Raw genomic sequence first — 13960 nt, forward strand, 5'->3', positions numbered from 1 at the left:
ATGCTGCCTGACCTGCTGCGTTCCACCAGCATTTTGTGCGTGTTGCTTGAATTTCCAGCATCTGCAGATTTCCTCGTGTTTGCGTATAAACTGTCCAAATAACTTATAAAACAGCAAAAGATCAATTGGTAAGTCATTTAAAAAAATACTTTATTTCTCTTAAAAAGTTTTTGATCCATTTGTTTTCAGAAATAAAACTTTAACTTGGAGTATTTTTACAGAAACATTTGAAACTTCAGAAAATAATTGGCTGATGCTTAGAGAGCAGAATTGGGAATGGAACACTGGTGATGAAGTGAAGACCAAGGAGCAGTCCATCCAACCAACTGGGGAAACAACCTTCCTTCCTTATTGTACCCACTGAGCCTTAACACCAAAAGATATGGGAGCAAAATTAGGCATTTCGGCCCATCGATTCTGCTCACCATTCCATCATGGACGATTTATTAACCCTCTTCACCCCATTCTCCTGCATTCTCCCTGTAACCTTTGATGCCATGATTAATCAAGAATGCATCAACCTCCACAGATTCACTATCCTCTGGCTCAAACCCGCTTCAATGCCAACACAAGTTTTCTTAGATAAGATACTAGCATGAATGGTGCATTGGTTGATTGGTAAGTAGTAAAGAGTGGTAATAAAGGGAGACTTGTCTGGTTGACTGCTGGTATTCTGGAAGGGTTGATGTTGGTACAGTTTCCTTTTACATTATATGCCAGTGATTTGGACAGTAGAATTGATGGCTTTGTGACCAAGTTTGCAGATGATATAAAGGCATGTGGAGAGGCAGGTAGTGTTGAGGAAGCAAAGAGGCAAAGAAATGGCTGATGGAATACAGTCGGGAGTCAGCAGGAGACGCTCATGGAGTGAGCACTGTTTCAGATTCGCTCCATAACCCTTATTTAACTTACTTTTACCTACACCAAAAGATTCTTGCTACTTTTTTGGACTTATCTTTAAGAGTTTATTGTGAACTTTGAAGAAATGAATACAGAAATGGCTCTTAGATCTAAAGGGCGAGAACCTGGGAAAGATTCTAACGGGAACGGGAAGAAGAAAAAGACCGATCCTAAGCGCACTGAATTGACTTATGAAATGTTATTGGAGGTTTTAAATGAAAAATTTGAAGAATAACAAATTTTCAAACAAGATATAAAGGCCTTTCAGGATTATATGGATAAGATGGATTCAGTAGTCAACCAGCAGCAAGCTCTAATCGCAACTTTGCAAGAGGACGCTCGGAAGCGAGACTTGATAATTGAAAAACTGGAGCAGAAATTATCTTCGACGATTAAACAGGTGGAAACACTTAAAGCCAAGAGTGTCGACTTTGAGAATCGGTCCAGAAGACAGAACTTACGCATACTTGGTCTCCCGGAAGGTATTGAACAAGGGGACCCCTCGAAGTACTTTGCTCAACTTTTAAAGGATGCGTTCCCTTCTGTATTCCCAGAAGGTCCTCCGTTACTCAATTGCACTCACAGAATTATGCATCGATCACCAAGTGCTTCAGCTAAACCACCGGTTGTAATTGTCCAATTTCATTATGTGCATGTTAAAGAGCAACTTATTCATGTGGCTCGGCGTGTAAGGATGGTCAAATTTCAAGAATTCAATTTTCGATTAGTGGAGGATTTTAGTCCAGAAGTAATGAAGGCAAGGCTTCTTTTTAAACCTCTGATGTCCGAATGTTATGAGAAAAATCTAAAACCTGCACTCTTATACCCTGCGAAGCTCAGAATCTCGCCTCCCAATGCATCACAGCGTGGTTTTTTTCTACATCTGAAGCGAGAAGCTTTCTGAATGAGAACTTCCCTACTGCTGCGGATTCTCATCTCTAATAAATGAGTGATTTTGATCGTTGCAAGATGGTTTTTGTTTCCAAAACCAGATTCTGTTTCTGGCTATTGGTGTAGGTTTACTCTATATTTTATACTTTAGTTAAAGTTTTTTTTGATGTACTAATCTTTTTATTTTACTTACTTCAATCACTGTACTTTAGCTTTGGTCATTATTATTAATCCTTCGAAGGTGAATTTTTTTTTACTAAGATGGCGGTTTCTTTAAAATATTTTTAGCTTTTTTTTTGATTTCGCCATTTTTTTCTCTCGTCTTCTTCCTATAATGCATTTCTTATCACAGTTTAAATTTTTTTTTGGTTTGTTTGGGTTTTAACCCGATTTATAAGTTACTAGTGATTATATTCTTTTTGTGTTTTTTTTTACTAGCAATTATATTAAGAAGTTTGGTTTTAATATAGTGATTATTATTTCTTTAGAGTTGGGGTGGATCTTTTTAATCCGTTATATATGGAGTTGCCTTCTGCTGATATGGGGGTAGATTTAGTTTCATTTCTCTTTTTTCCCAGCCTTTTCCTGGCTGGGGAGTTCTTTTCTCCTCTTGTGGGGGGTGGAGGGTCTTTTTCTAAATCTTATGTTCTTTACATCAGTTTTTTTTTAGTTACTTCATTTGGGCTGATTTTAAACTACTAAAATGTCCGCGAGGTTGTCACTTCCGGGTCCGCCCCTTATTTTTGTTCCTCTTCCGGGTGCATGAGTTCATAATTTGGTTAACCCTTTATATACCAAAGGGTTGATTTCAGAAATATGGCTCAGACCATTAATTTTGTCTCTTGGAATACTAATGGCTTAAACCATCTAATTAAACGGAAAAAGATTTTCAAAGTATTCCAAAGACTCAATGCACATATTTTTGTACAAGAAACTCATGTGAGGAAAGAGGATAATTATCGCTTTTTTTGGTTTTGGAGGGGTCAACAGTACCATTCGAATTCGAATGCTAAAGTAAAGGGGGTTTCAATTTTTATTGACTCCTCTATTGCATTTGTCCAACATGATATTTTTTCGGATCCAAATGGTAGATTTTTGTTAATTACTGGCTTACTTTTTAACAAAAAGTTTGCTATGGTTAATGCTTATGCCCCAAATGTGGATTGTCCCGATTTTTTAAGTCCTTATTTACTTCTCTACCTAATCTAAATGAATATAAGTTAATAATGGGCGGTGACTTTAATTGTTGTTTAAATCCTTTGTTGGACAGATCTATATCTACTCAGACTTTACCTAATTAGTCGGCCACTTATATTAACTCTTTTTTGACTGATAATGGAATTTTTGATATTTGGAGATTTCGGCATTCTAAGGACAAAGAGTTTTCATTTTTCTCACATGTTTATCATTCCTACTCGAGAATTGATTTTTTTTTTATTGACTCTTGTTTTATTCCATCGGTAATTGGTTGTAATTATGATATTATAGCCATCTCTGACCATGCTGCATTAAAACTTCCTATTACATTTACGGATACAGCTTCTACTGCTAGACAATGGCGATTTGATTCTACCTTACTGCAAGATCCGGATTTTATTAAATTTATGAAGGAACAGATCGATTTCTTTTTTTCAACTAATTCCACGGATGATATTTCTTGTGGAACACTTTGGGACACTTTTAAAGCATATATACGTGGACAGATTATCTCCTACTCCGTTGGTCTGAGAAAACGCATTAAGGAGGAAACTCTTTTATTGGTTGATAAAATTAAAGAGATTGACAGGAAATATTCGACTACTCCTAGTAAGGAGCTTTACAAACAAAGGGTTGAACTTCAAATGGAACATAGTTTATTACTTACATCTTCGATTGAAAATCAATTAATGAAAACCAGATCTGATTTTTATATACTTAGTGATAAATCGGGTAAACTGTTAGCTAGTCAATTGAAGAATGCTTTGGTTAAACGTCAAATTACTAAGATTCATCAGCAGAATGGGGATCTGACAGTTAACCATGATGAGATAAACAAATCTTTTCAAGATTTTTTTATACCTCCCTGTATCATTCTGTATTCCCTCATGATTATAATACCATGTATGATTTTCTTGGGAAATTGAATTTTCCAAAATTATCATCAGATGATCTTTCAATATTAGAAACTCCTATTATGGATGCAGAAATTAAAGGGGTTATTTCATCTATGAATTCTGGGAAAGCACCAGGTCCAGATGGGTATACAGTAGAATTTTAAAAATGTTTTTCCGCTACTCTTTCTCCTTGGTTATGCAGGGTTTTTGAAGAAGCAATTAGATTGGGTAATCTGCCACAATCTTTTTATAGAGCTTCCATTTCTTTAATATTGAAGAAAGATAAAGACCCTACTGACTGTGCATCCTATAGACCAATACCTTTACTGAATGTAGATTCCAAGATCTTTTCCAAGTTACTGGCATCCAGGCTGGAGAAGGTATTACCTCAAATTATCTCGGAAGATCAAACTGGTTTTATTAAAAATCACTATTCTTTTTTCAATGTTAGGAGATTATTGAATATTGTTTATACTCCTTCACACAGCACTTCAGAATGTATCATTTCACTAGACGCGGAGAAAGCATTTGATAAGAGTTGAATGGCCATACTTATTTACTGTGCTTGAGAAGTTTAATTTTAGTCCGACATTCATTTCCTGGATTAAACTGATATATCATACTCCAGTAGCCTCGGTGCTTACTAACAATCAAAGATCTCCCTTTTTTCGTTTATTTCGGGGTACTAGACAAGGCTGTCCTCTTAGTCCATTATTATTTGATATAGCTTTAGAACCCTTGGCAATTGCTATCAGAGAATCACAGAACATTTTTGGCATTAATCGTGGGATGGATATACATAAGCTATTATTATATGCAAATGATTTATTATTATTTATTTCTGATCCTGAGAAATCCATTCCTGCAGTTATATCATTGTTAGCTCAATTTAGTAATTTTTCCGGGTATAAATTAAATCTTAATAAGAGTGAATTGTTTCCTTTAAATAGACAGGTTCCAATTTATGGAAAGTTACCTTTTAAATTAGGGATTAAAATCACAAAAAACTATAAGGACTTATTTAAGGTTAATTTTTTACCCCTAATCGATCACATTAAATGTTTGTTTACTAAGTGGTCACCAGTATCTTTATCTCTGATAGGTCGGATTAATGCTATTAAGATGGTTATTTTACCCAAGTTTTTATATATTTTTCAAGCGGTACCAATTTTTATTCCGAAATCTTTTTTTGCTAATGTTGATTCAAAAATTTCCTCATATATATGGCAGAATAAAAATCCTAGATTAGGTAAAAAAAATATTTACAGAAGGCAAGGAAGGAAGGTGGATCGGCATTGCCTAATTTTAGATTTTATTATTGGGCAGTCAATATCCGATATTTGATATGTTGGTTAAAGGATTGGGATTTATCTTTTAGCCCTCATTGGGTGAACCTGGAAATTAAATCTGTACAAGGATTTTCATTGGGTTCTATTTTAGGGTCTTCTCTTCCCTTTGCTCTTTCTAAATTGCAGAAACGAATTGACAATCCAATAGTTAAACATACTTTATGTATATGGTTTCAATTTCGGAAATTTTTTGGGTTGACTCAGTTTGTTTTAAGTATTCCTATTGTATTCAATTGCTTTTTTTATCCTTCTATTATAGACCAAGCTTATTCAGCTTGGAAGACTAAAGGATTACTACGATTTTCCGATTTATTTTTGGATAATTGTTTTATGTCTTTTGAACAATTATCTAATAAATATAATTTGCCTAGATTTCATTTTTTTTAAGATATTTACAGATTAGGAATTTCTTAAATACTGTACTTCCTACTTTTCCAAATCTTGTGTCTTCAGGTATTTTGGAGAATTAGTTTGAACTAAATCCTTCTCAGAAAGGGCTAATATCAAAACTCTACAATATAATTATGATTATATTAAGATTAAATGTGTTGTTTAATCTTCTATAAGATTAAAAATGATTGGGAAAGAGAACTTAACCTTACCATCCCTATTGAGAATTGGGATAAAATTCTTCAATTAGTTAATACATCATATGTGCTAAACATTCATTAATACAGTTTAAGGTTGTGCATAGGGCTCATATGTCCAAGGATAAATTGGCTCATTTTTATTCCTATATAAATCCTATTTGTGACAGATGTCAATCTGAGATAGCGTCTTTAACTCATATGTTCTGGTCGTGTCCGCTTTTGAAAAAATATTGGAAAGACATTTTTGATATTATTTCTACGGTATTGAACATTGATTTACAACCTCATCCTATTACTGCAATTTTTGGTTTACCAATGATAGACTCACTCCATTTATCCTCTTCTGCTTGATGAATGATTGCATTTCTTACATTAATGGCTAGAAGATCTATTTTGTTGAATTGGAAAGAAATTAATCCTCCTATCGTATTTCATTGGTTTTCTCAAACTATGTTATGTCTAAATTTAGAAAAAATTTAGAAGTGTTGTATTTGATACTACTATTAAATTTGAAAAGATATGGAGACCATTTATTCAATATTTTCATAAGATGTAATATGACCCTGTTCCAAGCCTATTTGTTTTTCCAGTTTCGATTTTATATATGTTGAGAGGATCGGAGTTGACGACACTGATGATTTTGTATTTTTGTTAGATGTTATAAACAGCCCTTTTTTTCATTTTTTCTTTTTCTCTTTTTTCTTTTTTTCCTTTAGTTATTAGATTGTTAGATTAGTTTTTTTGCATAATTTTTTTTTCTTTTTCTCTTTTTCTGTTTTTTTTAAATATATTATGATATACCTAGGTTTGCCTTGTTTATTTGTTACTTCTATCGTCCATGATTTGGGAATACTCATTTATACTGTAACTACTGCTTATGTATTCTTTCATGTTCAGTTGAAATGTGTATGTTTGTAATCCCATTATCTATGTATCAATTTTATTTTGTTGATATTAATAATAATAATAATAAAGATTGAAAAAGAAAGAAAGGAATACAGTCAACACACACAAAATGCAGGTGGAACACAGCACTTATAGGGAGAAGCACTGTTGACATTTCGGGCCGAGACCCTTCGTCAGGACTAACTGAAAGGAAAGATAGTAAGAGATTTGAAAGTTGGGGGGGGGGGGGATGCGAAATGATAGAAGACAGGAAGAGGTGGGGTAAAGCTAAAAGCTGGAAAGGAGATTGGCAAAAGGGATACAGAGCTGGAGAAGGGAAAGGATCATGGGACAGGAGGCCTCAGGAGAAAGAAAAAGGGGAGGGGAGCACCAGAGGAAGATGGAGAGCAGGCAGAGTGATAGGCAGAAAGAGATAGATAAATAAATAATAAAGGGGGCTAAATAAATCAGGGATGGGGTAAGAAGGGGAGTAGGGGTATTAACAGAAGATAGAGAAGTCAATGTTCATGCCATCAGGTTGGAGGTTACCCAGCCGGTATATAAGGTGTTGTTCCTCCAACCTGAGTTTGGTTTCATTTTGACAGTAGAGGAGGCCATGGACAGACACATCAGAATGGGAATGGGACGTGGAATTAAAATGTGTGGCCACTGGGAGCTCCTGCTTTCTCTGGCAGACAGAGCGGAGGTGTTCAGCGAAACGGCCTCCCTGTCTGTGTCGGATCTCACCAATATATAAAAGGCCACACCGGAGCACCGGATGCAGTATACCACACCAGCCAACTCACAGGTGAAGTGTCGCATCACCTGGAAGGACTGTCTGGGGCCCTGAATGGTGGTGAGGGAGGAAGTGTAAGGGAAGGTGTAGCACTTGTTCTGCTTGCAAGGATAAGTTCCAGGAGGGAGATTGGTGGGAAGGGATGGGGGGGGGGAATGAATGGACAAGGGAGTCACGTAGGGAATGATCCCTGCGGAAAGCAGAAGGGGGGGGAGGGGAAGATGTGCTTGGTTGTGGGATCCCGTTGGAGGTGATAGAAGTTACAGAGAATTGTACATTGGACCCGGAGGCTGGTGGGGTGGTAGGTGAGGACAAGGGGAATACTATTCCTAATGGGGTGGCGGGAGGATGGGGTGAGAGCAGATGTGCATGAAATGGGAGATATGCGTTTGAGAGTAGAGTTGGTGGTGGAGGAAGGGACGCCCCTTTGTTTAAAAAAGGAAGACATCTCCTTTGTCCTGGAATGAAAAGCCTCATCCCGAGAGCAGATGCAGCGGAGACGAAGGAATTGTGAGAAGGGGATAGCATTTTTGCAAGAGACAGGGTGGGAAGAGGAATAGTCCAGGTAGCTTTGAGAGTCCGTATGCTTATAGTAGATATCAGTAGATAAGCCGTCTCCAGAGATGGAGACAGAAAGATCAAGAAAGGGGAGGGAGGTGTCAGAAATAGACCAGTAAATTTGAGGGCAGGGTGAAAGTTGGAGCCAAAGATAATGGAGTCAACGAGCTCAGCATGCGTGCAGGAGGCGCTGCGCCAATGCAGTTGTCGATGTAGCGAAGGAAAAGAGGGGGATGGATAACCGTATAGGCTTGGAACATGAACAAAGCCAACAAAAAGGCAGGCGTAACTGGGACCCATGTGGGTGCCCATGGCTACACCTTTGGTTTGGAGGAAGTGGGAGGAGCCAAAGGAGAAATTATTGAGAGTAAGAACTAATTCCGCTAGATGGAGGAGAGTGGTAGTAGAGGGGAATTGGTTAGGTCTGGAATCCAAAAAGATGTGGAGAGCTTTGAGACCTTCCTGGTGGGGGATGGAGGTATATAGGGACTGGACATCCATGGTAAAAATAAGGCGGTGGGGGCCAGGGAACTTAAAATGAGTGAAAAAATTCAAAGCGTGAGAAGTGTCACGAACAAGGGGGGATAAAACAGTGTCAAGGTATGCAGAAATGTGTTCGGTGGGGCAGGAGCAAGCTGAGACAATGGGTCTACCTGGACAGGCAGGTTTGTGGATCTTGGGTAGGAGGTAGAAACGGGAAGTGTGGTGTGTGGGAACCATGAGGTTGGTGGCAGTGGGTGGGAGATCCCCAGAGCTAATAAGGTTGGTGATGCTATAGGAGACAGTGGCCTGGTGCTCCTTAGTGGGGTCATGATCAAGGGGTAAATACAGTGTCGGGAAGTGTATGGTCAAGTCCTTCAGCAGAAGAAATAAAAAAGTTTATTTTTCCAAATGGGGAAAAAAAATTCAAAAATTTAAGGTACAAAGGTACATGGGAGTCTTTGTGAAGGATTCCCTGAAGGTTAGCTTGCAGATTTAGTCAGTGATCAAGAAGGCATATGCAATGTTACCATTCATTTTGAAAGGACCAGAATATAAAAACAAGGACATAATGTTGAGGCTTTATAAGGCACTGGCAAGACCTTAGTTGGAGTGTTTTGAGCAGTTTTGGCTCCTGATCCAAAAAAGCATGTGATGACATTGGAGAGGGTTCAAAGGAGGTTCACAAAAATGATTCCAGGAATGAAAGGCTTTTCATCTGAAAAGCATTTGATGGCTCTGGTCCTGTACTCACTGGAATTTGGAAAAGGGAGATCTTATTGAAACCTATCGAATGTTGAAAGGCCTTGACAGAATGGATGTGGAGAAGATGGTGGGGAGTCTCAGACGAGTGGGTATAACCTCAGAATAGAGGGACATCCATTTAAACAGAGATTAGGGATTTCTTTAGCCAGAGGATAGTGAATCTGTGGATATATATTGTTGCCACAGGAGCTGAGGAGGCCAGGTCGTTGGATATATTTAAGGCAGAGGTCGATAGGTTCTTGATTAGTTAGGGCATGAAGGCAAGGGAAATGGATCAGCCATGATGAAATGGCAGTGCAGACTTGATGGGCTGAATGGCCTATTTCTGCTCCTATGTCTTATGATCACTGCCTCCTTAGCGAGCTTATGGTAAAGGAACCATTATCAAATCTGGGTCACTGCATAACACCCAATCTAGAATTGTTTTTCCACGAGTGGGCTCAACCACAAGGTGCTCTAAAAAGTCATCTTGTAGGCATTCTACAAATTCCCTCTTGGGATCCAGCATGAACCTGATTTTCCCAATCTACCTGCAAACTGAAATCCCTGCCATGACTATCAGAGCATTGCCTTTTTTTTTTAAACATGCCTTTTTTATCTCCCGTTGGAATATGCAGCCCATATACTGGCTACTGTTCAGAGACCTGTATATAACTCTCGAAGTCTTTTACCCTTGTAGTTTCTTAACTATACCCACAAGGACTCACACCTTCTGAACCTTTTATCTCTAAGGATTTGATTGCATTTTAACCAACAGCCATCACAACCCCTCTGCCTAAACTTTCAAGACAATGTGTATACTTGAATGTTAAACTGACAACTACAATCTAGTTGTATACCAACTGTCTCCATCCTCATCCCCCTGCCAAATTGGTTTAAACCCTCCCCAACAGCTCTAGCAAACCAGTCTACAAGGATATTGGTGCCCCTTGGGGTTCAGCTGTGACCTGTCCTTTTTGTACAGGTCATCCTTCCCCAGGGGAGATCCCAATGATCTAGAACTCTGAAACACTGCCCCCTGCACTAATTCTTCAGGTTCTGCTTTTCAGTTTTCTGCTCAACTCCAAAATTCTCTTTTCAGGACCTCCTCCCTTTTCCTACCAGTGTGTACCATGACTTAGGGCTGTTCATCTTCTCCGTTTAGAATGCTCTGGACCCAATCCAAGATATCCCCGACCCTGGCACCTGGATGTCTCTTTCATATTCATAGAATCTGCTTTAATTATGGAATCCCCTATCCCCTACAGGCAGCCCTTTTCTCCCTGCTTCCCTTCTGTGACTCAGAGCCAGACTCAGCGCCAGAGACACGGTTGCTGCGGCTTCACCCAGTAGTTCATTCCCAACAACAGTATCCAAAGCGGTACTCTGTACTGCCTGACTATTTCCTTTCCCTCTCCTGACAGTCAACTGCCTCCTGCCATTTCAGGGTGACTACCTCCTTGTAGCTCCTATCACCTTATTTTCCCTTATGAGCCGAAGGTCATTGAGCCATGGGAGTATTTTCAGTAACATCTCTCATTCCAATAAACTCCAGAGAATACATCTTTGCAACACACACAAAATGCTGGTGGAACGCAGCAGGCCAGGCAGCATCTATAGGAAGTAGTAGAGTCAATGTTTCAGGCGAGTCCCTTCGTCAGGACTAACTGAAAGTAAAGATAGTAAGATTTGAAAGTGGGAGGGGGCGGGGGAAATCCGGAATGATAGAATAAGACAGGAGGGGGATGGATGAAGCTAAAAGCTGGCAGGTTGATCAGCAAAGGGAGAAGGGAGAGGATCATGGGACGGGAGGCCTAGGGAGAAAGAAAGGGGGAGAGGGAGGGGGAGGGAGGGGGGAAGAGAGAAAATAAAAAGGGAAAGAATAAATAAATAAGGGATGGGGTAAAAAGGGGAGGGGGCATTAATAGAAGTTAGCGAAATCAATGTTCATGCCATCAGGTTGGAGGCTACCTAGACAGAATGTAAGGTATTGTTCCTCCAACCTGAATATGGCTTCATCTTGACAGTAGAGGAGGCCATGGATTGACATATCAGAATTGGAATGGGACGTGGAATAAAAATGTATGGCCACTGGGAGATTCTGCTTTCTCTGGCAGATAGAGCGAAGGTGTTCATATCCCCCCCCCCCCCACTTCTGTGTATCCCTTTTGCCAATCAACTTTCCAGCTTTTAGCTTCATCCATCCCCCTCCTGTCTCCTCCTATCATTTCGGATCTCCCCCCTCCCCCTCTCAAATCTCTTACTATCTCTTATTTCAGTTAGTCCTGACGAAGGGTCTCGGCCCGAAACGTCGACTGTACTTCTTCCTATAGATGCTGCCTGGCCTGCTGCGTTCCACTAGCATTGTGTGTGTGTGTTGCTTGAATTTCCAGCACCTGCAGATTTCCTCGTGTTTGCGAGAATACATCCTTGGCCTACTTTAATATCTGCTTTAATTGCAACCTGTAATTCTTAGGATTCGTTTACTGAGTTTTCATGCATCCGTGGCAAGCATCCCATCTTAAGGAGGTAGAAATTACACACCATGTTTCGTGTAGTTTCAACTGGCCATGTATCACTAGTATGACATCTTGTGCACTTAAATCCTTTCATTAAGCAAAATACCATTTAAACCTTTCATTCACTAATTGGTTTTTAATTACTTTTGAACAAGCAGACCCTAGTCAAATTGAACATCTCACGATGTTCTGGTCCTCTAAAGCCTCTCTACACTACACTCTCAACACACTTCCAAGCTGCTATGTAACAACACAGAAATATGGTTTGGTCCCCTCAGCCAAATCGTTGGTACCGTATATCGACCTTAACTCACTGGGATCCAAGCACAAATCCCTGTAGTGTCCCACTCATCAAAGGCTGCCAATTTTGAGAAATATCCACATATTCCCATTTATTGCTCTGTCTGATAACCAGTTCTCAATCCATTTCAGTACATCACACCAACTTCACTCGCTCTTAGAAAACTCCCGTTTGCAAGCTTACTGGCAGTATGACACCTCAGATCAGCCACTTCATTAGTTTCCCCTTACTTTGTCAGAGCCACAAAGAATTCTAGTACATTAGTCAAACATGATTTGCTTTTCATTAATCCATGTCAGAACAGTACAGCACACTACCGGCTCTTCAGCTCACAATGTTGTGTCGACTCTTTAACCTACTCTAAAATCAATCTAATCCAATGCTCCATAGCCCTCCATTTTTCTGCCGAATGTAACTGCCTCTACCAACATCTCTGGCAGTGCAATGCATGCACTCACCACTCAATGTAAAAAAAGAAAAATTAACCTCTGACATCAACCCTATGCTATCCTCCAATCACCTTAAAATGATGCCCCCTTGTATTAGCTATTTCTGTTCTGGGGGAAAACAAATGTTTCTGGCTGTCCATTCAATCTACGTTCCTTATCATCTTGTATATCTCAATCATGTCACTTCTCGTCCACCTTCATTTCAAAGAGAAAAGCTTTCCCACACTCAAGGTATCCGCTTAAGATGTGCTCTCTAATTCAGGCAGCATCTTAGTAAATCTCTTTAAAGCTCCAACATACTTCTTATAATGAGGTGACCAGAACTGTTCAATTCCCATTTCTTTTCTCAAGGTGTTCTGATACATCTTTCATTCCAGTGGCTAAAAGATTTGTAGATCCCATTCTCTCCACTTGTAAGTAGTAGGGGCTACTAGTCATTCCATAAAACATTTGTTTCAGGACCAACAGGAACACTGGATATAGACAACTTTTTCACATAAACCACATTATGGTGTTGTTGAGTGGAAGTTTGGCATTACAGCAACGATCCCATTAGTATAAACCAACTTGTTAGGACTGCACATCTGTTGCTTCACACCATTGCAACAATCAGCATTGAGAGCCAAGGAGCTCCAGAATGGAAGTGGGCTGGAAGACCAAATGCAAAGATTCATTCAGTCTCATTTTAAGTTTGAGAGTGATTCACCACATTGCACAATGCATTAAAATTCTGTATAGCGGCTTTGGAGATAGTACCTTTTTATGTATTTGACATACAGTACTACCCACATAACCAGTACTTAATCGAAATCCATTACCTGGTTACCAATGAACGTCAAGGTTTGTCCATTTCTCCTATCATCAGAATGACAAGTGGAATTCACTCCACTCGGTCCAGGTTTTATCTCTTCGCTGTTGTAGTTTCCATGACTATGACTTGCAGAGAAACAAACATTCTGTAAGAATGAAGCTCTCTTTTCCTTAACTGAGATTAATATTACATCTTGAGAGGGGGAGAGAGAGGGGGGGGAGAGAGGGAGTGGGGGAGAGAGGGAGTGGGGGAGAGAGAGAGAGAGCGGGGGAGAGAGAGAGAGAGCGGGGGAGAGAGAGAGAGAGCGGGGGAGAGAGAGAGAGAGCGGGGGAGAGAGAGAGAGAGCGGGGGAGAGAGAGAGAGAGCGGGGGAGAGAGAGAGAGAGCGGGGGAGAGAGAGAGAGAGCGGGGGAGAGAGAGAGAGAGCGGGGGAGAGAGAGAGAGCGGGGGAGAGAGAGAGAGCGGGGGAGAGAGAGAGAGCGGGGGGGAGAGAGAGAGAGCGGGGGGGAGAGAGAGAGAGCGGGGGAGAGAGAGAGAGCGGGGGAGAGAGAGAGAGAGCGGGGGAGAGAGAGAGAGAGGGCGGGGGAGAGAGAGA

At 40.0% G+C, this 13960-nt stretch overlaps 1 protein-coding gene across 1 annotated transcript in view; it reads right to left on the reverse strand.

The window, feature by feature from the left end:
- cenatac (centrosomal AT-AC splicing factor) overlaps positions 1 to 13960 on the reverse strand; it is a 68641-nt gene that overhangs the window by 20505 nt on the left and 34176 nt on the right. The window contains exon 7 of the mRNA XM_059956796.1: positions 13374 to 13491. Within this exon, the coding sequence (XP_059812779.1) occupies positions 13374 to 13491 (118 nt within the window). The remainder of the gene's footprint in view (positions 1 to 13373; positions 13492 to 13960) is intronic.

This window comes from Hypanus sabinus, chromosome X2 (assembly GCF_030144855.1).
Source record: "Hypanus sabinus isolate sHypSab1 chromosome X2, sHypSab1.hap1, whole genome shotgun sequence".
In the NCBI taxonomy this organism is placed as follows: Eukaryota; Metazoa; Chordata; class Chondrichthyes; order Myliobatiformes; family Dasyatidae; genus Hypanus; species Hypanus sabinus.